The 26346-nt window shown below is 36.9% G+C and overlaps 1 protein-coding gene across 3 annotated transcripts in view; it reads left to right on the top strand.

The window, feature by feature from the left end:
* The window catches only part of LOC127985798 (dixin-A), a 30910-nt gene extending 4668 nt beyond the window's left edge, over nucleotides 1–26242 (top strand). For 2 of the 3 annotated variants that reach the window (XM_052587963.1, XM_052587962.1), the window contains exons 2-21: nucleotides 1447–1573; nucleotides 1659–1784; nucleotides 1869–2118; nucleotides 5017–5136; nucleotides 17300–17406; nucleotides 17491–17645; nucleotides 17728–17817; nucleotides 18200–18253; nucleotides 19388–19438; nucleotides 19568–19672; nucleotides 19788–19841; nucleotides 20342–20434; nucleotides 20778–20849; nucleotides 20977–21042; nucleotides 21124–21285; nucleotides 21371–21437; nucleotides 23659–23767; nucleotides 24217–24325; nucleotides 24741–24820; nucleotides 24900–26242. In XM_052587963.1, the coding sequence (XP_052443923.1) occupies nucleotides 1447–1573; nucleotides 1659–1784; nucleotides 1869–2118; nucleotides 5017–5136; nucleotides 17300–17406; nucleotides 17491–17645; nucleotides 17728–17817; nucleotides 18200–18253; nucleotides 19388–19438; nucleotides 19568–19672; nucleotides 19788–19841; nucleotides 20342–20434; nucleotides 20778–20849; nucleotides 20977–21042; nucleotides 21124–21285; nucleotides 21371–21437; nucleotides 23659–23767; nucleotides 24217–24325; nucleotides 24741–24820; nucleotides 24900–24906 (2004 nt within the window). In that variant the 3' untranslated portion in view covers nucleotides 24907–26242. Of the gene's footprint in view, nucleotides 1–1443; nucleotides 1574–1658; nucleotides 1785–1868; nucleotides 2119–5016; nucleotides 5137–17299; nucleotides 17407–17490; nucleotides 17646–17727; nucleotides 17818–18199; nucleotides 18254–19387; nucleotides 19439–19567; nucleotides 19673–19787; nucleotides 19842–20341; nucleotides 20435–20777; nucleotides 20850–20976; nucleotides 21043–21123; nucleotides 21286–21370; nucleotides 21438–23658; nucleotides 23768–24216; nucleotides 24326–24740; nucleotides 24821–24899 lie in introns of all 3 variants that reach the window. The other variant, XM_052587961.1, reaches the window with a different exon arrangement.
* Nucleotides 26243–26346: the final 104 nt, after the last annotated feature.

Genomic DNA, 26346 nt, shown 5'->3' with positions numbered 1-26346 from the left:
CAGCTTTATATTATTAAACAGGAAAATATTGTGTCGATAATGCAAGAGGACGATAGTAAACGCTTTCAGTTAAAGTCAGTTCATCATTGATTCAGTGACGTCATCGTCCAGCTCAGTTCAGTTCAAATAGTATAGGTCGTATAGTATAGTTTACAGTATTGGAACGAATGATTAATTGACAACTACACTGATCTGGTGACTCCAGATGTCATCTGGTGTCATATTTGTCTACAGCTCACTTGTGGGGAATATTATCAGTGAATAATATGTAAATTTTGGTTCGTATCTCTGACAGAGCCATCGTATGGCTTTAGAAGACATATAGAATGTAGTCACATAGACAAAATTTGATACTTTCATGGTGTTTTTGTGTCATTTTTCATCTAAGGTATTGGACTCGTTTATTATAAATAAGTATATGCTATTTCTACATGCTGTATTTTTTCTGCAGCCATCCCACATTCTTCAGCACTTATCATTTTTGCAGGACTGCGGCAAACCTCACTGCAGTCTTTGTGTTCCTACATGTATTTGCTGAAGAGGAAGCGTGAACGTGGGTTGTTAAGCTGTCCTTTTGTGACATGCCAGACAAAGTGCAAGTCAGACTAATCCACGCTGTTGAACCCGGGCGATGCTGACCGGCCGGGGTGAATGAGGAGGGACTTGTTCTGTCAAAGCAGGTGCATCTTGAGCACTGAGGCATAAATTTCTTTTGACAACGGGTATCCTAGTGGGTACCAACACAGGCTTATCCTGCACAACCTATCCACCAGGACTGTCGGCACTAATGATAACTTGCAGTTTAATTCAGTTCAATTCAAGTTTTCACAATGCAAATCGTTGCAAAGCAGCTTTACAGAAAATTAAAGTTTTTACATTATATTTAGTAATAGCTTATCAGTGGTGACTATCTCAAATTGATAGTACTGAAATGTATGATAAAAATCAAGCTGTTAGTTTGTCATGTTATCAAACAGACGGTGAACACTATAAACAGTAATGATTAGATGTTTCAATCAAACGTATAGCAAAAAAGAAACGCACGTAGGGACATTGGCTCCATTGCGACTTGTGATTTGTGCTTAGGCTGAGCTTGAGGAAAGTCACCCTATACTGTAGCATGAGGTTTTGTTTACCTGTTAATTGCAATTTGGAATAATCAGTAATTCAAGGAAAAAGGTGGAAGTTGTTGCTATATAATGGTCAGCTGGTTTTCTATGCATGCATGTTTATATACACTCCTGTTCAAAAGTAATTTTGACCTTAGTAAGATTTTTAATTACTTTTTTCAGCAAAGGTGCATTCAGTTGATCAAAAGTTGAAAAGTTGAAAAAAAAAATCTTAAGTAATTAAATAATTAAAAAAATACTTAAGTAAAATCTGCTCTTGAGCTATAGACTTGACTAAGTTTGCACTTACCTGATGAAATGTTTGTCTGTCAAGCAGCAACTGGCTGCCTATGTGTCTTGGGTTAATGCACAGCTGAGAAAGAAGCCTGGACTGAAACCTGTGAGCGATCTACGGCAGGATCTCAGAGATGGTGTGGTTCTAGCACACCTCATTGAGATCGTGGGTAAGCCTGTACATCATATTCCATTTTTATTGCAGAACTGTGTTATACGCCATTGTATTGAGATGTGTTTTATATATTTGGCAAGCTGGTGAGCTGCTGGATGGCATTCATTATGTGCCACGTGATGACCAGGAGAGGAAGCAGAATGTGGAGAAGGTTCTGCAGTTTGTATCATCCAAACGGATCAGAATGCCCCAGACGTCTGCCAGGGGTGAGTTACAAAGCAGGCTCTTAATCATGGTTAAGCTGATAAAACTGCTTATTTAAGATCTCTTCTATCTCTCTGTACTCAAAGACATAGTGGAGGGGAACCTCAAATCTGCCATGAGGCTCATACTCGCTCTAGCTGCACATTTTAAACCCTCCGCATCAGCCAGTCACAGAGCTGGAGCTGGCGTAGGCAGGAGTTCCACTGGCTCCTCGGCCAATCACAGACCTCATTCCACTATGGCCATGGCCCAGAATGCAGCAGCAGCACTAGCAGTAGCAAGGGAGGATGCCTCTCGGCCTGGCCGCTCCGTCTTTCATCTAAGGCAAGAATGGAGGTACATGTAACTTTATTCTTCCCTTTACCTCCTGTTTATTGTTTATGTTTATTCATTTAGAATTGCTTCCATAGAGTAGCTTTTCTTAAATCTCCTTCTCATTTTATAGGGTTAGTTCTCCATAATATTCTCACTAGCATATTTCACTACAACTACATCTTAAATCATCCACTTAAATCATCATACAACAGTGGAAGCTAGATGACTGTTTATTAAGTTTCAAATATGGATATTTTTCTTACACAAAAGTGTTTTAATTCGCTTCAGAAGGCCTTTATTATTCCCCCAGAGCCGTGTGCACTTTTTTTTATGATGAATGGATACACTTTTTGGGGCTTCAAAACATCGACCCCCATTCACTTCCATTATAAACTTAGAAGAGTCAGGACATTTTTTTTATACATATACACTTGTATAATGGCTTGAGGGTAAGTAAATCATGGGGTACTTTTCATTTTTGGGTGAACTATCCCTTTAAGATGGTCCATTAACTTTTGGGTTAGTTCACCCAAAAATGAAAATTATGTCATTAATGACTCACCCTCATGTCGTTCCAAACCCATAAGACCTCCATTCCTCCTCGGAACACAGTTTAAGATATTTTAGATTTAGTCCGAGAGCTCTCAGTCCCTCCATTGAAGCTGTGTGTACGGTATACTGTCCATTTCCAGAAAGGTAATAAAAACATCATCAAAGTAGTTCATGTGACATCAGAGGGTCAGTTACAATTTGTTGAAGCATCGAAAATACATTTTGGTCCAAAAAGAACAATAATTACGACTTTATTCAGCATTGTCTTCTCTTCCGGGTCCGGGGGGATAAAATACATGTTTTTGGTGGGGTTTGCACAGTAAAATTTGCATTCCACGGGATGAATATCACGTTATCGGAGTCGCTTTAACCTGTGGCAATAGTGATAAAGTAGCCCAATTCCGCTGGAAAACTGCAGACTTGGCAACACTGGATTTCCTTTGCGCAAGGAATGTAAGGAAACTTTGCTTCCTTTGATCATGTAAACAAACTCACAAGACTAGCATATCTCAGCAGTAGAGAGAGAAAAATATTTGTAACTAGGGGTTTGCCATATCGTACCATCCACGGTTTCAACTGACTGCCCGATGCCAGCATAAAAAGACAGCCTGCATGAAAGCTTATGAATTGCAAGTGTTGTAAGCCTTGCCAATTGAAACATTTAAAACAGTTTAAAGCATTCGAACAAAAGACGTGGAATAACTCAACTAAGAGTTTTCTCATTGAGTTCAGTTCGCACACGGAGAGGAAACAGTAAACTGAGCTCTTCTTCACTCTCTCCAGTGCTTAAACGAACAAATAAACCTCAATACACAAGCAAAAAAGACATGAAAAGCTTAATTCAGCACCCACACGCTGTTCTGTGTGTACAGTGTGCATGCAGAGACACGTCTACAGCCCTTAAACACCAAATTGAGTTTTGTCTCTTCTTGCTCTTGAACTAACAAATGCATTCAAAATTGTCACAATAGCTGTCTTTGCTAGTATCCTCGATTAAAAAGGCGCAGTTATGTCTTAAGTAAACAGTTGAGATAGAAATGGAATGTGTATCATTATATCGGATGTTTTATCTCTTAAAGTGACCGCACCTAATTTACTAGCCGCTGTCAGTGTCCTTGTTAATCCAAGAAATTAAATAGGGAAAATCACTCAATGCATTTACTGAATTACTTTGTAGTTTTAACAAGAATTAATCTATATTTAATTTAAACAGTGAAGACTATGCCATGCTATTTACATTTGATTATACAGTTTTTGTACCTGGACACCTACAAACCTTGTTTATTTGTGCAATTTACACAATTTCAAACAGGGCCCAGTGGTACAACCTGCACAGAGCCCCACAAACCTCAGCTAAGGCCCTGTACACTGATCGGTCTGCTTCAAGTCGAACACACAGCTGCTGCTGCCACCTTATGACAATAGATTTACACTTCAAATTAGGTAGACTGTCTGATGACAGGAGCTCATTGGGAAAAAAATGCTGCTACCTGCCAGCTACAATCACCAATAAAATGTTGTTCCATGTTTTTTTTCTATATCGTCATAAATATCGTGTGTGTGTATATATATATATATATGTGTATATATATATATATATGTATATATATATATATATATATATATATATATATATATATATATATATATATATATATATATATATATATATATATATATATATGTGTATATATATATATATATATATGTGTATATATATATATATATATATATATATATATATATATATATATATATATATATATATATATATATATATATATATATATATATGTGATATCATTTTGAGGCTGTATCATCTACCCCTATTTATAACATTAAAATATGACTATTTCTCTTACAAAAACACATTCACTTCAGGAGGCCTTCAAAACATGGGCTTATTTTCATTTTTGGGTTAATTAGTCTGATCATTCTTAAGAATCAGTTGACTCAGTTCACAAAACCGGTGAAATGTTATGAGTGAATACATAAAGTCTGCTTGACTTGAAATATTAGTGCTTGTAGTTCTCCTTTTGTGTTTCAAAGAAGAAATTCAAACGGATGAATCATTGCCCTCTTGCCACTGTAATTAGGAATTGCAGCTCAGTTCAGAGGTAGCATATGGATAATCAGATCTACTGCTCTAAACATATGTTTCTACAACTTAAGATTTGATGTCACCCTTACTAATAATCTTTCATGTGCTTTGTTGGAGCTTTGAAATGGTTACCATGAGTCTGAAACAGTGCAAAATTTTTAAAAATTTATATTCAGAGAGAGTTGTTTAGTTTACAAATGAAAAGATCATCCGTACTTGAAACCGCTTTTAACAGTTTCTAATTCCACTGTATTTTTTGCTCTTAGTCATGGCTGCAGTGGCGAGGAGGACAGTGAGAACCCCTGCTGGAGTGTCCGAGCACTGGTTCAACAGTATGAGGGACAGAGAGGGACATTTGAAGAGGAGACAGGAGCAAGATCCACTGGGTAAATTCTAATCATTTCAATACTAATATTTAAGATCTAATAATCAATCAATATTCAAACAAAACATTAGTGAAAATGCACATAAATAGACAAAAAGAGACTGATGTAGTTATAAGCCTTTAAGTTGAGAATACATTCATCTGTAAATAATTTGCTTCAGCTTTGTAAAACACTTCTTGGAATCAACAAGCTTCCCAGCATTCTCATCTTGTAGTTACAAAATATACACAAACACATTATCACAACCCCTCTTCTTTATTCTCTCCGCTTTTATGAGAGGAGAACACATAGATAGGCTGGAGGAGGCTGTCACGAGGATTTTCTCCTTGCTTGTTTCGTAAGGCCTGAGATGTTCCTGCCCACAGGCTTTCTTTAAAGCGTCATCATGCTTTGCCACTGAAAACCAGAAAATGTGTGACTGTTCTTTTATGTGGGACATCAGCTTTGATTTTATCTGGAGGAGCTGATTCAGTACCTGATTATCCAAAAGAACATCATTTGTACACTTAGTCATTAATTCTGGGTTTGGTGATGTATGTAAATGCCTCTAAAAGTGTTATGTAAGAAACCATTCTAGGACATTGTCAGGTCAGTGACTTGTTAAGAGGCACTTGATCAGAGATAACCTGACAGATCTGGATAGCTCACTGCCCCATAGGCTACATTTGGGTAATGCTTGAAATCAAATGCTTTAATAAATCGTCAGGACTTCGTTACTGACCATTTAAATAAATACAACCCCAATTCCATAAAAGTTGGGTCGTTTTGTGAAATGCCATAAAATCAAGAATATTTATCCGTTTAAATCTCTTTGAATCTTTATTTAGTTGACTGAAGTGCAAACAAATGTCATTTTATTTATTAAAGCTAAACAAATTTTGATTTTGATGGCTGCAACACACTCCAAAAAAGTTGGGACAATGGCACGTTTATCACTTTGTCAGATCAACAACTTTCCTCTTACAGTTTTTCATTGTTTGGGAATCGAGGATACTAATTTATACTAAAAGTTTTTCAAGCTACATTTTTGTCCAGTCTCGCTTGATAAAAGATGCTCAGCAGTATGTGATTCTCCTTTTAATGACCGGTCATACATTTTTAATTGGAGACAGATGTGGACTGTAGGTGGGCCGAGTCTACGAAACCACGCTGTTGTAGCACATACAGAATGAGAGCTGGCATTGTCTTGATCTAATAACCATGGTCTTCCCATTAAATAAATCATCTTGATGGCAGTATGTAATTGCAGTTCTGCAATTCAAATATATGCCTCCATGTCAATAGTACCTCGGACTTAAGTCAGTCATCCTTGCCCTTTGCTCTGCTGCACCCCCATACCATGACAGACGTTTGCTTTTGCTTCTGTCACTAATGAAAGTCTGGTACAGCTAAATATATAGCTTTCTTCAAGAGTAACATATATTCAAGTTGCATTTCTTGATGCAGCAGCAGACTGTGGTAAATGACAGTGTTTTTACGAAGTACTCCAGAGCCCATGTGGCTATATTTAACATGATGGTTTGTTATGCGATGCCATCTGAGGGCTCAAAGGCCATGCACATTCAACTGAGGTTTCCTGCCTTGCCCTACATGTACTGCGATTTCTCTAAATTCCCTGAATCTTTTCACAATATTACGTCTGGTAGTTGGTGAAAGACATCAATTCTGTGCAATTTTGTATTGCGAAAAGAGATTTTTTTTTTTGACACTTCTCTCATGAAATTTGTCATAAAAGTGATGAGCCTTGATCTAGCTTTGCTTGCAATGACTGAGAGGCTCCTTTTATACCCAAACATGATACTCTGACCTATTACCAGTTCACCTGCTTATTGTGAACTGTTGCAAAATAGTTTAACATGGATATTCTATAACCTTTTCACTTTTATTCTGGCTATATATAACTTTTTGGGAGTGTGTACTTTTGTCAATTAAAAGTTCAAGCGAATTAACAAATCAGAGATTCCTGATTTTATTGCATTTTACAAAACGTCGACGATTTTCTGGAATTGGGGAAGTAGATTGTAATGAGAACTACTGAAAATATCAAAGTAGTGATTCTCAGCTTCTTTATTTTCTGATGAAGTTGGTATTTCTGATACCACTGAAATCCATCTGCACAGAACATATTTTTCTGCCAAATTGACAGCTTTTTGCTTGCATTGTGCATACTTTTATTGATTTCTGCTGAGATCATTTTAGATTTGTGTTGCAGTGGTAATGTTCACAATCATATTCTGTTCACTTTACCATAGTACTATTCCATTATCTTTTCACAGTACTATTTAATAAAGAGAAGTCACAGACAGCTGTAGCTGTTTTCAAAATTGTTGCCTGAGCAACAAATGATTTCTGAAATTCATGTGACACAGAAGACTGGAGAAATAGCTGCTGATTTGCTATCACAGGAACAAATGGCATTTTAAAATGTATATTAAAAAGAAAAACAGTTATTTGAAATTGTAGTAATACATCAAAATATTTTTGTTACAAAAATTATTATTAGATTGCAGTTTTTTTTTAAAAGCAATCAATGTAGTCAGGGTGAGCATAAGACTTCTTTCAAAAAATGTTATACCAATGTTATGTTAGCTAATCAAATGTATTTATAGCAATTTTTTAGCAAAAGATTCAGAAATCAGAAGTGCATTCAATGCTGCAGCAAACGGTGCAGATCAGATCTCTGCCCCCCTACAAGCCAGACAGTCCCGTAGCAGCTCCCCCTCTGTCAAAATACTGGTCCTAACAGATGGGGAGAGAGGCAGGACAGAGAAGGAAGACGAAATAGAGGGAAGGCGAGAGGGGGAGGGTAAACAGGGGGAGGCCGGACTGAGTCTAAAATCTCCGCACAGAAAAAGAGGAGCTAGTGAGGGAGGGTGGGAGCGCGAGAACTAGACAGGGACACGCAGATCTCGGCACTGGAGAGCTTTATGAAGTGAAGGAGTCGTCTGTGAACAGGTTGAACTGAGAAGAGGAATAATTAGCCAAACTCCCAGCCGGAGAGAGAAGAAGAGGAGGGGGTAGGATGCAGCTGCCCTGGTGACAGAGCAGTACCGCTCTCTCCTGTCACCGTGGATGGATTGAAAACAGGATTTCCATATGGACAACGTCGGGTGCATCTGAAGAGGCTTTGAACTCACAGATAGGATCTGCTGTCAGTTCCAAGTATGGTGATTTAAGAGGAGCTAGTTAGCAAACGAGTGGCAATTCTGTAGACACTGCATGCTAAGACAGGACTCTAAAGAAGTTGTCTGTAAGAACGATGCTGATTTATATACTTCCTAATGGTCTATGGATGAATAAACGTGGTGCAGAGGGCTAGGAACTCTAGTGCCAAAATGGGAGCCAAACAAATCAAATGGTAAGATTCTATCAAAGCATATTTGTGATGTTTTAAAGGAATAGTTCACTTAAATTAAAAAAATTGTCAACCTTATGTCGTTCCAAAATACTTTTTGAATTATTTCCTCAGTGGAACTTAGAGATACTTTGAGATGTCTCTGTTTTACATACAGTAGAAGTCAGTGGTCAAAAAACTGTTTGGTTACCACATAATCTTCCAAAAGATTTTCTAAAATATCTTAAATGTGTTACCAATATATCTTCTTTCGTGATTTGCAGAATACAGGTTTGTAACAACACAAGTGGGAGTAAATGATGACAGAATTGTCATTTTTGGGGTAAATTATCCCTTTGATAAACACTTTTAACAGTTGATAGTTCTTCAAAGTTATCAGAAATCATATATTAGAATGAGATTTGGCAGACTGAGGTGATGTGAGCTACATGAACCATTAACGATGTGATAACATTGTCAAGGGTTCAACTTTACTCAAATTCTTAGCAAACACATGACTCGCCGATACAGCAAGAATGTCTACTTAAAGCCATCAGGACAGTGACTTACTGACTTGCAGCATTTTAATAGTTGTGATTTAGAATGCACCTTTGTGTTTGTTATTGTCTGGCTGTGAATGACGGCTGTGACTTCATTAGAGGATCTGACCCAGTTAACCTTTCTTCTACAGATTTTGAATCACGTTCTCTACTGTATGTCAGTGCCACATGTGTTGTGTTTTAGGATCCAATTTTGCATCATTGGCATCTGTCATTGACATACAGCACAATATTTCACTTTCAAGAAATGTTGGAAGAATGTTTTGTTGTAAAGTACTTTGTTTTCTTTAAAACTGCCTTTTCTCTCTAAAACAGCCCCCCAGATGTGAAATAATTCTCAAGCTCCCACCCTGGCAGCCGAGAATTTCCGTTGTGTTGACATTTTGCATCTGCAGACCTTTTTCCTTTAAATAACACTGGCTCCTGTGCCCAATTACTGACACTGGAGCATAAATACATTTTAATGAGCTTCCTGCCATCCCACCAAATGACTCCTGGGTCTGTGACAGGCATCTGATGAGCTCTCATGAGAACTATCTAATGACCCTTCAGACTGAATAATCTCATGTGAGAATCTCAGAGCAGAACATGTTTATCTGCGTTGGACCACTTGTTGGTCATTTTTGCGGTTTGATATGCGAGTGGGTGGGAGATGTGAGAAACGGTTTTGAGATCCAGTCATATTTATCAGGGGAGAAGATGTTCTGGGAGGATCACAGCGAGCTCTGTTAAAGAGATTATTGGGTTTACTGCTGGGATTCTGAAGCCAGACTTCACAGACAGCAGGCTTCATCATACAGCAACAGTTCTGTATGTTACCATTGCATTCAGTCAGTGGTTATATAAAACCCAGTCAGTGCATGCTGCAGTAGCTTATGAAAAAATGGAGCATGTTTTACTTGTTTCTTTTTGTTTTGCGTTTCAAAAAGAATGGTGAGAACACTTTGCATAGGAAGTATCTTAGCACAGGCTCGTGTTTCATCCAGAGAAAACAGCCATAGCGGATCTTTATTTATAACTAGAAGAACGCTTTGTGGATTCACTTTGATTCCATCCCAGTGGAATCAGTCATTCTCTAGCTGTCGTTTTCCATCCATCTTTGCTATGAAAAAAAGAATGTTTCAGCATTAAAGAATGTTTTTGAAATGCTTTAGCTGGACAGTGCTGAATGTGTTAGATTTCATGTCCTCTGGGCAGCTAGTTAAACCATAAACTGAATCTGAGGTTTTTGACATCTAAAGACCAGTTCACACCAAGGAAAATAACAATAATTATAACTATAAAGTTGAAATAATTCTAATTCTGTGAGAAAAGGGAAGTCTACACCACAAATATAACAGCACAGGGGAACAATATCTTTGGAATCACTTTCGGAATGATAATTTTACCAGCTGATGTATGTTAAAAACACTGACAAGTCAGAATCCATTGTCCATTGAGTCTGAGGATTTAAAATGTTTGTGTGTGGACGTTAATATAGTTATCGTTTTGCAGTGGTTATCTTTAGTTATCATTCTTGGTGTGAACAGGCCTCAAAGAAATAGTTTACCTCAGAAATAAAAAAATTGTAATTTACTCACCCTCATGTCGTTCCAAACCTGTTTAAGTTTCTTTCTTATGTTGAACGCACAAGAAAATATTTTGAAGAACCACAGTTGTTGTTGGTCCCCACTGGCGGACCATCAACTGTTTGATTACCAGCATCCTTCGAAATATCTTTTTGTTCAACATAAGAAAACAAATACAGGTTTTGAATGACATGAGGGTGAGTAAATGATGACAGAATTTTCATTTTCGAGGTAAACTTTGTTTAAGTGTCTTGTCAAATTGCTTGCTAAGCTTCATTTCTCTTGATCATACTTTTGTTAAGCATCCATGTGTAACCAGTTCTGGACTTTAAGGCATGCACAATATATTGGTACCATATTTTTTAAAATGCATCTGTTTTGCCCTGTATTGGATATTTAATTATGCATGTTCATGTGTTCTAATTTTACATACAGATTTCCTTCACTGTCACTGTCAATTCACACTCATTTGAATTAATCTCTAAACAAAAAAAAAAAAAAACGAATGAACAAATCTCAAGTTAATATCTATTTTTCATTTTTTTCAGCATTTAAAATGATTATTTACAAAATAATATAGTATTTTATTATCAGAAATATTTTGGTTATTAGCAATCATAAAAAAAAATTAATATCTGTGCATCCTTACTTTACCTGGCTCAGGTAAATGGGTTAAAATATCGGGGAATTTACCTCTGAATAGAGAACTGGCTTTACTGATGGGATTTGCATGAATTATTGGCCGATATTTATTGTGCATCCCTATTTTTATATGTGTGTGTGTAATGTTAAAATCTCTTATGATTAATAAAATAATTTCAATAAAATAACATCATACTTACCCCTTACTTTTGAACAGTAAAGTGTGTTAGAATAACTTGAGTCAAATCTAGGGATCAGAATATTGTAGAAATGTGGAGACTGGCGTAAATGGTGCGTTAAATGTTCTGTTCTTTTTGGCAAACTGATGACACTGAATTTTGATGCACTGCCACAATAGTAAGTTAATTTGTTTTTGTCCTCATTTTAATATATATTTTTTATGTGTACATTTTTTATATTTTTTAAAAATTATGATTCTTATTTTATTTTATTAATTTTTTTGCAGCTGAGTTGATCATTTGTAAAAGGCAGCGCTCATCACTGTCACTATATACCCAGCCGTAAATAGAGGAGGGGCCGGACAAATACTTAAATATCCTACTTGTACAACAACTGCCTACAACGATGGAGAAGTCAATATTACTTGTTACTGCTTTATTATATTAAGTAAATTCTTAAAAATTAGATACGAGTAGGCTAATACGTTTCCACCATTAATATTCCATACCATAGCAACTAAAGCGTCTCAGCTGGAAAAACGCTGTGCCACCAAAGCGTTCTCAAGCCCCACCAGCCGGTCATTTTAAGAAGAGTGTCTGACATATTTTCAGCTGGCTAAAAACTCTTGGGTGGTAACATATTATTGAATATTTATTTTTTAGGCATATGGACTAGTCTTTTTTGCATTTATGCAGTATACTGGAGCCAAACCTGAGAAAGTAGACCAGAATATTCCACTGCGTTCCTGGACATGCAATTTGCCGAGCTGTAATTCATAGACAGGGATTATGTTAATTGTGAATGAGCGTGCACAAGCACCCTAGTTATGAATGATTGAAATTCATTAACAGACACGTTTAACTATCAAATTGGATGTTTACGAAAAGTTTGTGAATCCAGAGGAGAGTTTTCAGGAAGGTCTGTTTCGTGAATGAGGCCCATTGTTTATAGTCTTGTTTTAGACCAGGGTTTAAAGATTAGTACAGAACTCTTAATAAATTGTGAGGGGTTTTTCCAGTTTAGTTTAGATCACGAGTTTCAGTTCACTCTTTGTTCATCTATTAATTGTGGTGATTTTCTTTGGCAAACGCAGCACTGAAAGAAGAAAGAAATGGTGGAAACTGAACTGAATAAGTGAGGGTCTTTAGTGTCTGTGTGGATCACAAACAGGAGGGGGTCTGGATTTGGTTTTGAAAGAGAACAGTCCCCTCAATTCCCCCTCCCCACAACGTGAGAAAAATAAAACAAAGAGAGTAATGTGGAGTTTGACGGGCCTTCTCTTTCAGGATCTCTGCGCTCCACAGCCTGGATTAGGACAATGAGAGCCATCACAACATACACACTAAACAAAAAAAAAAGACAACAACAAGCGCTCTGTTTCTTTCGAGAAGAAGCATTGTTGCTTTGTTAAAACGACAGAGCAGATCAGCCTTAGCATTTTGTCTTCATCCATCACATAGAACACAAATCATTTACAGAGCTCAAAAATGTTTGGAGATGTCCAGAAATGATATGCTTGGCCTATGTTGTCTTTTTGTGTTGGCATGAAGAACTTCTGGCCTTAATCTGTCTGAAAATAAAAATGAATACTCCAAAGGTCACCCAAGCGGGATCCATTTGCTCTGTGTGTTAGTGGAAATGTCACTGTAATTGAATGGAACCAATGAGGTGGATGGGATTTATTCCCCAATATATAAGTCCAGTATTGATAATGACAGCATTGTCCCACTCTGTCTAATCTGAAGGTCATTTGTGTCAAAGGGTGCGGGACTGTCCTTTTATTTATGTGACTTGGATTGGAGGACAGTTGATATGGGAGGGTTCAAATTTGCATGCATCAAGATAGCAGACTGAGAAAGAGTGGTGTTGTTGAAGCTGCAAGCTTTTGCTGTCCCTTCACAGACAGGGCTGCCAGGGCTGCACTTGGATTGACCCATCATGAGCTTAGTTTAGATCTGTGTCCTTCACTTCAGGCCTTGAGACACATTGTGGTGTCAAGCTTTCACTCTTCCACTAGTAGTCTAATGCATGTGGAAAACTGAAATGGACAGAAATATACTCTCTAATCATAGTTCTCATAATTTCCTTCTTACAAATAAATATCATGTTAAGGTGCACATTATAAAAAATTTGTTTGGCGGGGGGTGGGGGGGGGGGGGGGGTTCAATAGTGACTTTTCACACAGAAGTCAATTTCAAACCAAGCAGCTTTCTGTTGGTCAGCACTGCAAATTCACGTGATCAGTTTGAATATGAGCATGGGGAATTTTTCCACTTTACACGAAACACTGATCGCAGGGATTTCAATTGAAATTACTGAAATTAGTTTTTATAATATGAGACTACAAACAACAAGAGTTAGAGAGTTAGTTCACCCAAAAAAAAACATTCATTAATTACTCTCATTCCGAACCCATGAGACAGTTTATTTTCAAAACACAGATGAAGATATATTTAATGAAACATAAGGAAATTTCTGTTCCTCCATCGAAAGTCCATTAATCCAAAACTTGGACACTTCACGAAGTTCACAAAGTCATTGTAAATAATGCAAATATGGAAAATGGAAATTCAAATATGCTTATTTGATGCATAAGTATGGTATCATTTCTATTTAATTTAGGTTTGCAAATTCAATTCAATTCAAGTTTATTTGTATAGCGCTTTTTACAAAACAAATCGTTACAAAGCAACTTTACAGAAAATTATGTTTCTACAATATTTAGTAGTAGCTAGTAGTTTGTGCACATTTAACAGGATTTTAGAAAAAATAATAATAATAATACAAGACGTAGTCAGCTAGACGATGAACTATCAATATTATTAATTAAGTTATTATATGATTCAGTCACACATTTAGCAATAATTGTTAGTTCTGTTTGTTGATTCAGGGTTAGCATCATCTGGGGTCCTCTGAGGGGTCAGGCTCTTCTCAGGTTTTCTGGATCCAGACTGGAGCTTGTGTAAATCCTAGATACCACAGGATGTGAATCCCGTGGCGAAACATAGAAACAAAATACAGACATGATTAGCATAGCTGCTGATCCAACAAAGTAAAATTAGTTTAACCCAAGCTAATGAATAAAAATGCACCTTTGATCAGATGCAACTACACTCACAATTAAAAAGATACATTATTCGAATGCTTGGCGAAAGAGATGTGTTTTTAATCTAGATTTAAACAGAGAGAGTGTGTCTGAACCCCGAACATTATCAGGAAGGCTATTCCAGAGTTTGGGAGCCAAATGTGAGAAAGCTCTACCTCCTTTAGTGGACTTTGCTATCCTAGGAACGACCAAAAGTCCAGCGTTTTTTTGACCTTAGGGAGCGTGATGGGTTGTAACGTGGTAGAAGGCTAGTTAGGTACGCAGGAGCTAAACCATTTAGGGCCTTATAGGTAAGTAATGATAATTTGTAACTGAGTATGTCATGATCTATGGTGTCGAACGCAGCACTAAGATCAAGTAAGACTAGAAATGAGATGCGGCCTTGGTCTGACGCAAGGAGCAGGTCATTTGTAATTTTAACAAGTGCAGTTTCTGTGCTATGGTGGGGCCTAAAACCTGACTGAAATTCTTCATACAGATCATTTTTATGCAGGAAGGTGCTAATTGAGCAGACACAACTTTTTCTAAGATTTTAGACATAAATGGAAGATTTGAAATAGGCCTATAATTTGCCAGTACACTAGGATCTAGTTTTGGTTTCTTAATAAGAGGCTTGATAACCGCCTGCTTGAATGGTTTTGGGACGTGACCTAAAGATAACGACGAGTTAATGATATTGAGAAGCGGTTCTTCGGCTACAGGTAACAGCTCTTTCAGTAATTTAGTGGGTACAGGATCTAATAAACATGTTGTTGGTTTAGATACAGTGATAAGTTTATTTAGCTCTTCCTGTCCTATGGTTGTAAAGCACTGCAGTTTATCTTTGGGTGCGATGGATGAAACTGAAGTGTTAGATGATGTAGAATCTACATTCGCTATTGTATTTCTAATGTTATCTATTTTATCAGTGAAGAAATTCATAAAGTCATTACTATTTAACGTTGGTGGAATATTTGAATCGGGTGGCGTCTGGTAATTTGTTAACTTAGCCACTGTGCTAAATAAAAACCTTGGATTGTTTTGGTTATTTTCAATGAGTTTGTGGATATGCTCTGCCCTAGCAGTTTTTAGAGCCTGTCTATAGCTGGACATACTGTTTTTCCATGCAATTCTAAAAACTTCTAAGTTAGTTTTTCTCCATTTGCGTTCAAGACTACGAGTTACTTTCTTGAGAGAGTGAGTATTACTGTTATACCATGGTACAGTACGTTTTTCTCTAACTTTTTTCAATTTGATCGGGGCAACAGCTTCTAATGTATTAGAGAAAATAGTGCCCATGTTGTCAGTAATTTTGTCTAATTCATGTGTATTTTTGGGTACACATAGCAGTTGAGATAGATCAGGCAGGTTATTTGCGAATCTTTCTTTGGTGGCTGGAACAATAGTTCTGCCCAGACGGTATCGCTGCGACATATAGTTAATATCAGTTATACGCAGCATGCACGATACAAGGAAATGGTCTGTAATATCATCACTTTGAGGTACAATATCTATAGCAGTAAGATCGATTCCATGCGATATAAAAGGGGTGGAAAATTTCCAGAATCTGTCCAAAGTTTTTCCAAAATGTCAGGAAAATGTGCACCTTTTTTCACCCTAATTTTACCATATTTGCTGTGCTCTTTATATGTTCATGTTCAAATGTTCATGTGTGAAAAAACACCTAAATGAAATCTTTTCTTTACATAAAACAATCGTGTACCCTCAGGAGACTTGAATTCAACCTCAGTTGATGTTATTTGCTTTTAGAATTTTACATTTGTTTTTTGAAGCAATGAGTCATTGAAGAGACTTTATTTTTAATACACTATATTTAAAAACATATGTTTGACAGCGATACAGAAACTCTGTATTGCATATTTCAAATTTCAAAACTAAAGGTGTTATAATTTTCATGCATGCAAGACATTTGCTCATGATCCTGTGACTTTGAAACGGATTAACAGTGCATTATTGATAGGGCATCAGATCAAACACAAGAGCAGATTCTGACAGACTTGGCTGTTCATATCTGCAAAGGGTCTCCATGGCAACTGGTTTTAAAAGGCACCATCCTCCTTTGCTTCAGGACTATTTATTTTTATCTTGCTCTGCCTTACTGAGAAACCAGATGCAGCACCTGATAAACATAAACCGCAAAAGCATCTGTCTTTGTGATATTATAACTCGCTCTTGAAGCACCTCCATGACAATTCGGCAAAAGTGGAATTCATTTAAAGGGGTGTTCAAACGAAAATGAACTCTCTCTCATCATTTAATCAGCCTCATGTTGTTCCTTATAGACTTAAAGAAGAGTGTATACGCAGCATTTTTCCTACACATGACAACAATTTTCTTAGAGCATATGGACTACTTTTATGACAATTTTATTAGTGGTCGACCGATATTTCGCCATGGTGGATATTTGCCATTTTTAATAAGTTTTCCTCCTTGGCCAATGTGTTTGAGGTGAGACTTTTGACGGCGTACACCTTTTCCTCAATGTGCACCCCACACAGCACCCCATATTGACAGAAAAACACAGAATTGTTGACATTTTGCACATTTATTAAAAAAGAAAAACTGAAATATCACATGGTCCTTCTCTCTCTCTCTCTCTCTCTCTCTCTCTCTCTCTCTCTATATATATATATATATATATATATATATATTTGTGTGTGTGTGTGTGTGTAAAATACAGTACAATAAAAAGCCATGTGCTAATCAAAAGTTGACTTGGACTGTAATGTTCAGCCCTATATCAGTAACTGTATGTTTTTGTATTTTTCCACAGTCTCAGTTCATCAAGCCCCACCCACACTTCCAGAGACTCGGTCAGCCTAACAGACGTGAAGGCAGGACTATTAGACACCTTGTCCAGGGAGAAAACAATTAAGTCAGGTATTGATTACTTTCAATTAGTCAGTTGGACATTGATGGTCTCATCCACATAAAACTGTCATGATCAATCTGTGTTGCCATTAGAGGACACAGTGAAATTGGCCCTGTGTGACCAGGCCATTGTCTCAGGGCATGATGGTCCAGCTGATGGCTGCGCCTGGGAGGACAAACTGTGTGAGCAGCAGGAGCATCTGGAGAGGGAGATGCAGGAGGCGCGGAAAATGGTGTCTAGCCTACAGGTGACACTAACATATATCATCTCCTAATTTAGTTTGAATTGCTTCTAGAGACTTCTAACAGATGTTTTTGTGTGTTTTATAGGCTCTCCTTCTCCATGGTTCATTACCCGAGGATGAGCAGGAGGTGTCGCTCAGTCTGGGTGAGGGAGTTGAAAATGCCGAGCAGCAACTGGTGTGTATCTTTATTTCTATCCCAATTGTATTTTACCCCAAATTGGCCTCTTTTCTTCCATATCCTTCATATCCCTCCCTCTTGATAATATGTGACTTCCTATGCCCCTCCCTCCCCCATCTCTCTCCTTCTCTCCTGCTCTTTCACTAAGCTCTGTCAGGGCAGATCATGTTACTCTCTCAGTGAACTTTGCTTTGTTTGTGAGAGAGACGCAGGTATCCATTTCTCTCCTTCTCTCCTACATTGTCGGTTTCTCTCTTCCATTTCTTTTCTAGGTTGTCGTGTGAACTAGTTTTTTCTGGATTTAGTGTTGTGTGAACTGTAGTTATGGTGGTTTTGTTTTGAAGTAGCAATAACCCTCTCATCTGTTGTGGTGCTACAGGTTGTAATACGAAGTCGCCTGGACCAAAGCATGGAGGAGAGTCAAGAACTGAAGGTGGGTATTTTTGTTCTGGGCTGTTTTAGTTTTGTACATTTATTGAGTGTGGCGAGATATTGATGCAGGATTTAGTTTTTACAGCAGGATAAATAAATCCAACAATATGTTTAATATAAATATTACCTATGTTAGTGCTGTCAAATGATTAATCGCAAATAATTGCATCCAAAATAAGTTTTTGTTGACATAATGTGTGTGCACTGTGTATATTTATTATGTATAAATACACACACATGCATTTATATATTTAATAAAAATGTTACGTATATGTATTCAATATATTTATATACGATATAATGTATATAAATATAAATGTATGCATGTAAATATTTTCTAAATATATGCTGTATGTATTTGTATGTCTTTATATATACATAACAAATATACACAGTACACACAGATAAACTATGTAAACGAAACCTTTTATTTTGGATGCAATTAATCACAATTAATCATTTGACAGCACTACATTACCAATCAAAAGTGTGATGCCAGCAAGATATGTCTTCTGGAAAGTATTGAGTACTTTTATTCATCAAGGATTTATTAAATCAAAATTGACAGTAAAAATATTTATAATGTTCCCAAATAATTCTATTTAAAATTAATGCTGTTCTTTTTTAACCAAAGAATCTGAAAAAAAAAAAAAATCCTATATCACAGTTTCCACAAACATATTGAAAAGCACAAATGTTTTCAACGTTGATAATAAGAAATGTTTCTTGAGCACCAAATCAGCATAATTGACACTAAAAATTCAGCTTTGCTACTGCAGGAACAAATAAATAAATAAATACATATTCAATAAATAAATGTTAAAATATATTAAAATAGAAAACATATTTTGAATTGCAATATTAGTTCTTAGTTTTACTATATTTTGTAGTAAATGCAGCATAAGAGACTCCTATACTGTATTAATGTATTTTTAAATATCATTTCAGTTCGTTTGACTATTTTATGATAATACATAATCTGTGTGTTAGTTTTGATCTGATTGAACAAACTATGTAGTCACTTATTTATGGGCTGATCTTGTCGAGTCATGTTTTTATTTGTATTTTTTATAACCAATCTATGCTGTAGAGTCTTTAGAGTTATTTTGTTTATTTATATTATATTTACATGCAGAGGGAGCTATTAAGGTTCAAACAGGAGGCTCGCAACCTGCAGGGGGTGAAAGTAAGTCTTGCACACCTCCAATCTCCACATGCCTATAAAATATAATATAATTAGTCTCAGACTGATATAAAGCAGAAAAAGTGATATATCAGAGTTTAGAGTGATTGACTGTGCTTTGTCATCCCTCAGGATGCTCTTCAGCAGCGTATGGCTGTGCAGGAGTCCTCAGTCCTGCAGCTCAAACAGGAGCTCCTGCGCACCAGTATGGCCAAAGACGAGCTGGCAGGACAAAATGTGAGCGCATGCAACTGAGACCTGACTTCTTTTGTTTTTATACTGTGCATATTAATTCGGTTATACCATATTTGAGACAGTTGTCAATTATTATGTGTGTATATTATTTTCTTAGGCCGAGCTACAGAGGAAGCTAGAGGAGCGGAACAGGCTTCTCGCCGAATATAAGGCATGTCTTGTTTTGCAAAGTATAATAATTTTTAATCCAAACATTTTTCCACAATATATTGTATGTATTCTAATTCTTCTGTTCATGAGAGTTTTCGGTTGTTTCTATATAAATAACAGAGTTTTCTAGTTTTATTGTTATCCAGTAGTAATTAATGTTTGTTGAAACCTTAATTGAGATCTTTGTTGTATGTGCAATATTATATCATTTTGTTCTCATTGCTAAGTTAAAAAACTATTATCTTATATTTATACATTTAGAAATGCATTACTTTTAAGCTTTAGTTTTTATTAGTAGCTTGTTGTGTAGCTACCTTTTTTTCAAAAGGGTAGCTTGACTGTAGTTGTGCTTTAAGTAATGAGTAGATAATTTGTCTTAAAAATTCCACACATTAAAAATGCTTTTTCCAATCAAATGCTAATGTTCATCATAAAGCTTTGGTAGTTATACCACATCTATTTCTAAAATATATTTAAAATGACTGTCTTTATGCTGTACAGAAAGAGCTGGGCCAAAAGGATCGACTTCTGCAGCAGCAGCAGCTGAAGCTGGACGAGACACTGCACAAGCTGACAGACAGCAGCAGCCAGCAGGTACCACATCAAACACAGCCCTGTAGACTCGACTAGCACAGCAGCTGTGAAGGAGAACTGCATGATGGGAATGGAAATGCAGGATAGTTAGTCATTAGTTGTTTATATAATGTACAGCTATTATTGCAAATGTAATATATATGTTAAATTGAGAGTGAATACTTTTGAATCTTAATATAAAAGTATGCAGGTATAGTCCCGACCGCCCCAGCAGAAAAAAAAGATATCCTGATTGTTGAGCCCTAATAATGAATCTGTTTACCTCATCATGTAACTGAAGGCTTCTCCACTTACTTTTTATAGAACAGTTGAGTGTGAATGAGATTGTTTGTGTGTTTCTCAGACTTGCCTGCAGAGAGAGCTGGAGCACAAGGAAAGTATTCTCAAAGAGTTAATGAGCCATGAGACAGAGGAGGTAACAGGCTTATAAATAATACACAATTTTCCCCACAGCTGTGTGTTTTCACACATTGCAGATTATGTTTAGTGCTTACATTATTTCCTCAACATTTCAAGTAAACACACCCTGTTGTTTGTTTCAGCTTCATGGCCCACAAAACAACGGCTATTCACACCCACCCATCACACCATCAAAACCACAACATGGGGTAAATAAGCCTGAAGACTTTTTTTTCATCAATTATCTTATATTATATCTATAGAGATATATGTAATTGTGTGTGTTGTAGGCTGAGGAGCTGCAGTTAGTAAGAGATGCTCTCCGTAGTCTGAGGAACAGCTTTGGAGGTCACGACCCTCAGCATCACACTTTGGACACCCTTGAGCAAGGTGTGGCCAGCCTGATGGATCGCCTCCATGACCTGGAAACACGCCACAAACAGGAGAGGAGGGTACGGTGAATGTTTATCCGTTCTCACACAGAAGGTTTTGCACCTGATCTACGTTCTGTTCTCAAATCAGTCTGTTTCTTTGTAGACCCGAGGCAAATCTCCAGGTCATAAAGCTTCTCACTCAGATCGAGACTCCTGGCCTCCTACTTCAAGTAAGCATACATCTTAATCCCAAAAGTACAGTGGCCCAGTAGTGCACAACACAAAAAAAACAAGCCCCAATACAACAGGAACATGCCGAAACACACAAAACATGTAACAACACAATGAAAATAAGCCCCAATACAACAGAAACATGGCACAACACAATAAAATGTGCACAACATAACAGAAATAAGTCACAACACAATGGAAACAAGCCACAAAGTCACAACACAACAAGTTGCGGCACAACAAAAACAACCCACAACACAACAAAAACAAACCAGAACACAATGGAAACAAGCCACAACACAAAAAAAAAAAGCCACAACACAATGGAAACAAGTTGCGACACAACAAAAGCAAGTCACAACACAATGGAAAAAAGTCACTACACAACAAAAACAAACCACAACACAATGGAAACAAGCCACAACACAATGGAAACAAGTCACAACACAACAAAAACAAGCCACAACACAATGGAAACAAGTCGCAACACAACGAAAACAACCCACAACACAACAAAAACAAACCAGAACACAATGGAAACAAGCCACAACACAAAAAAAAAAAGCCACAACACAATGGAAACAAGTTGCGACACAACAAAAGCAAGTCACAACACAATGGAAAAAAGTCACTACACAACAAAAACAAACCACAACACAATGGAAACAAGCCACAACACTATGGAAACAAGTCACAACACAACACAACAAAAACAAGCCACAACACAATGGAAACAAGTCACAACACAACACAATGGAAACAAGTCACAACACAATGGAAACAAGTCACAACTCAACAAAAACAAGCCACAACACAATGGAAACAAGCCACAACACAACAAAAACAAGCCACAACACAATGGAAACAAGTCACAACACAACAAAAACAAGCCACAACACTATGGAAACAAGTCACAACACAACACAACAAAAACAAGCCACAACACAATGGAAACAAGTCACAACACAACACAATGGAAACAAGTCACAACACAATGGAAACAAGTCACAACTCAACAAAAACAAGCCACAACACAATGGAAACAAGCCACAACACAATGGAAACAAGTCACAACACAATGGAAACAAGCCACAACACAATGGAAACAAGTCGCAACACAACAAAAACAATCCACAACACAATGGAAACAAGTCACAACACAACAAAAACAAGCCACAACACAATGGAAACAAGTCACAACACAATGGAAACAAGTCACAACACAACACAATGGAAACAAGTCACAACACAATGGAAACAAGTCGCAACACAACAAAAACAAGCCACAACACAATGGAAACAAGCCACAACACAATGGAAACAAGTCACAACACAATGGAAACAAGTCACAACACAACACAATGGAAACAAGTCACAACACAATGGAAACAAGTCACAACACAATGGAAACAAGTCGCAACACAACAAAAACAAGCCGCAACACAATGAAAACAAGTCACAACACAACAAAAACAAGTCACAACACAACAAAAACAAGTCACAACACAACAAAAACAAGTCACAACACAACAAAAACAAGCCACAACACAATGGAAACAAGTCACAACACAACAAAAACAAACCACAACACAATGGAAACAAGTCACAACACAACAAAAACAAGTCACAACACAACAAAAACAAGCCACAACACAACAAAAACAAGCCACAACACAATGGAAACAAGTCACAACACAACAAAAACAAGCCACAACACAATGGAAACAAGTCACAACACAACAAAAACAAGTCACAACACAATGGATACAAGTCACAACACAACAAAAACAAGTCACAACACAATGGAAACAAGTCGCAACACAACAAAAACAAGCCACAACACAATGGAAACAAGTTGCGACAACAAAAACAAGTCGCAACACAATGGAAACAAGTCACAACACAACAAAAACAAACCAGAACACAATGGAAACAAGTCACAACAAAAACAAGCCACAACACAATGGAAACAAGTCGCAACACAGTATAATTAGCACAATAATAAAATTAGTCCTATGCGTTGTGTTGTGACAATTTTGTTATGTTGTTTAGATTTCGTTGTGCATTACTGGGACACCTTACAAAACACCTCAGTAGAGGAAATGACATAAACGTTTAAATATATTGAATATAATTTTTACTTGTCAGGCTTCACAGTAAGAATATTGCTGCTAATTTAAAATACTACTAAAGTGAATAATCTCCTCTGCTCTTTTACAGAAATGGCTCATTCTCAGAGCAGCCCTACGCTAAACTCATCACCATGCACCAAAGTCCTGTACTTCATTGACCGCTCAATCACACCATTCATGGTCAACATCCCCAAGAGGTCAGTCAGACTCTCAGGGATAACACATATTATACATATATGCGACTTGGGTGGATATTTAGCCTTTAATCATTATAATGTAGTATACTTTAGATATTTGACCTTGGACCGCAAAAACAGGATAGAATAATATTTAAACATTTATACAACCATTTAAAAAAAAAAAAAAATCAAAATATTGAGATTGTCCAATTTAATTCCTTAACAGTGCATATTACTAATCCAAAATTTGTTTTTTATATATGTATGGTAAGAAGTGTAAAAAATATCTTCATGGATCTTTACTTAATATCCTATTGATCATTGGCATAAAATAAAAATAATTTTGACCCATACAATGTATTGTTGGCTATTGCTACAGATATGCCCCAGCGACTTATGACTGTTTTTGTGTTCCAGGGTCACATACTGTATGTGCTATGAGATTTTTCTTTGTCTTACGTCAACAGACTTGGGGAGGTCACCCTGCGAGACTTCAAGGCTGCTGTTGATCGGGAAGGCAATTATCGGTACCATTTTAAAGCACTGGATCCAGAGTTTGGCACTGTAAAGGAAGAGGTATTGCCACATAATCAGTCAACAAGATATTTTCTTATTACATTCAAGCATCTAAATCAGTACTTCTCAACCAGAAGGCCAGGGCCCATTAGGGGGCCGCAGCAAACTTTCAATTATGAGGGGGTCTTGAAATATTTTTTTTGAACAGTAGGGACTTTAAAAGGGATAGTTCACCCGTAAGTCAAAATTCAGTCTTTAATTACTAATCCTTTTGTTGTTCCAAATCTGTAAGACATTGTTTCATCTTCAGAACACAAATTAAGATATTTTGGATGAAATATGAGAGCTTTCTGACCCTGCACAGACAGCAAAGAAAATGCCATGGTTTGGAATGACATGAATTAATTGTTTTTTTTTTTGTATCAAAATAAAATGTTGCATATAATGTATAAAAAGGACCCATGGCTTCTCCCAGGTGTTCCAGGATGACGCAGTGGTGCCTGGCTGGGAAGGGAAGATCGTGGCCTGGGTAGAAGAAGATAATGGGCAAAGAGGGTACTGCACACATCTATACAGCTGGTACCACATCTGTTTCTCACCATTTTAAGCTCACTCTCTCTATTTTCCTCGACAGGACCTAACAAAAGTCAGCAAGAAGTTGTCTAAGGAAATGGAGACGTCTGTGCCAAAATGAAATGACATTGATTTGTAACTCAAGTGTGCAGAGGATGGTGCTTTAGTGCCCTATGAAAGTCCCGCCCCACCTTTACTCTATCCTGTATGAGCTGAACAGCAGAATGAACCTGAAAGGACATGGAGGATCATCGTAAGGAGAACCAGATTGAGAAAGTCCTGTCCAGACCCGTATTACTCAAACATAACTATACAGAAGATGGGAGGACAGGATTTCTGATCTCTTTTAGAGGTCTTGCCATAGAACAGACACCCATTCAAATGCTTTACCAGCAGACAAACTCTTCACTGTGACGGAGGAGCCTTTTGTTCATTTCACCTACTTTAAAGTAGGTTCTGCCAGAGTACTTTTTTATTTCGATGAACCAAAATTATAATTTGAATTTTTTTTGCTGTGAATAGAGAGAAGTAGGTAATCTTGACTGTCAAGAGTACTTGTGTGAATGTTGTTATGAATCTTTAGAAAGCAGCAGTAAAAGTATGCGAGTATAGAGCAGAAAGGAGTTTGATCTCTTCTGTTTCCTCGCTGTGAGATTGTTTTTATCTAAGATAAAGAGTTTCCTTAAAACATACATTAGATGCATTCTTTTATGAAGTTCTGTAAAAAAGACTTTCAGTTTTCTCCAAGGACCAAAGTGTTTTGCTTGTTTGATACACAGTAAGATGTCATTCAATACGTCTTTTTTTAAGAGCTCTCAGTTTTAACATTTAAAGAGATTATGATTTTTTTTGTATGTACCTGAACCTGTCTTCTAAGAGTCTGCACTGAAGATTTGACTGTATGGTATAAATGTGGTGGAATTACAGCTCTTGAGTTTGACCGTAGCACAATGTTACATTTCGTACATATAAATTGCATTATCACTGCAGGCTTTCAAATGTTAACTATCAGATATTTGAGATTACAGGAAAGTGCCTGGAATCTGCGAAGAAAGAGAGGTGGCCGGGGTTAGCCTTTTTGTATTTTTGTTCTGTTTTATATTTATGTAAATATGTTAATATTTCAGAGACAGAGCGAGGCATAGTGCCTTTACACCGTATAAATGATGTCCTATAAATACTGAATAATATTTTAAAGATATGAAAATGTCCCCTTTGTATCCAAAAAAGGCTCATAATTACTTTCATCAGAGAAGCCTGAGCTAACAAGAACAGTATTGATGGTGATTCAAGCAACTGTATGCCATGACTGAAATTCTGCTTTAAACTGCTGATTACTGCTCGTTGTGTTGCTGGTTTAAGTAGAATGTTATTTGATTTGCAAATAAACAGTTTGAAGCAGTATACACTATGTGTGTGTTTTTGTTAAATAAACGTTATTAAATGTATTATTATCATTAAGTATTTTGTGTCATTTAAAAAAGTTACACAGGGATCCTTATGGGACA

Source organism: Carassius gibelio, chromosome B21 (assembly GCF_023724105.1).
Source record: "Carassius gibelio isolate Cgi1373 ecotype wild population from Czech Republic chromosome B21, carGib1.2-hapl.c, whole genome shotgun sequence".
Classification (NCBI taxonomy): Eukaryota; Metazoa; Chordata; class Actinopteri; order Cypriniformes; family Cyprinidae; genus Carassius; species Carassius gibelio.
The sequence above is the reverse complement of the archived record's forward strand: the minus strand, read 5'-3'. Positions and strand labels throughout refer to the sequence as shown.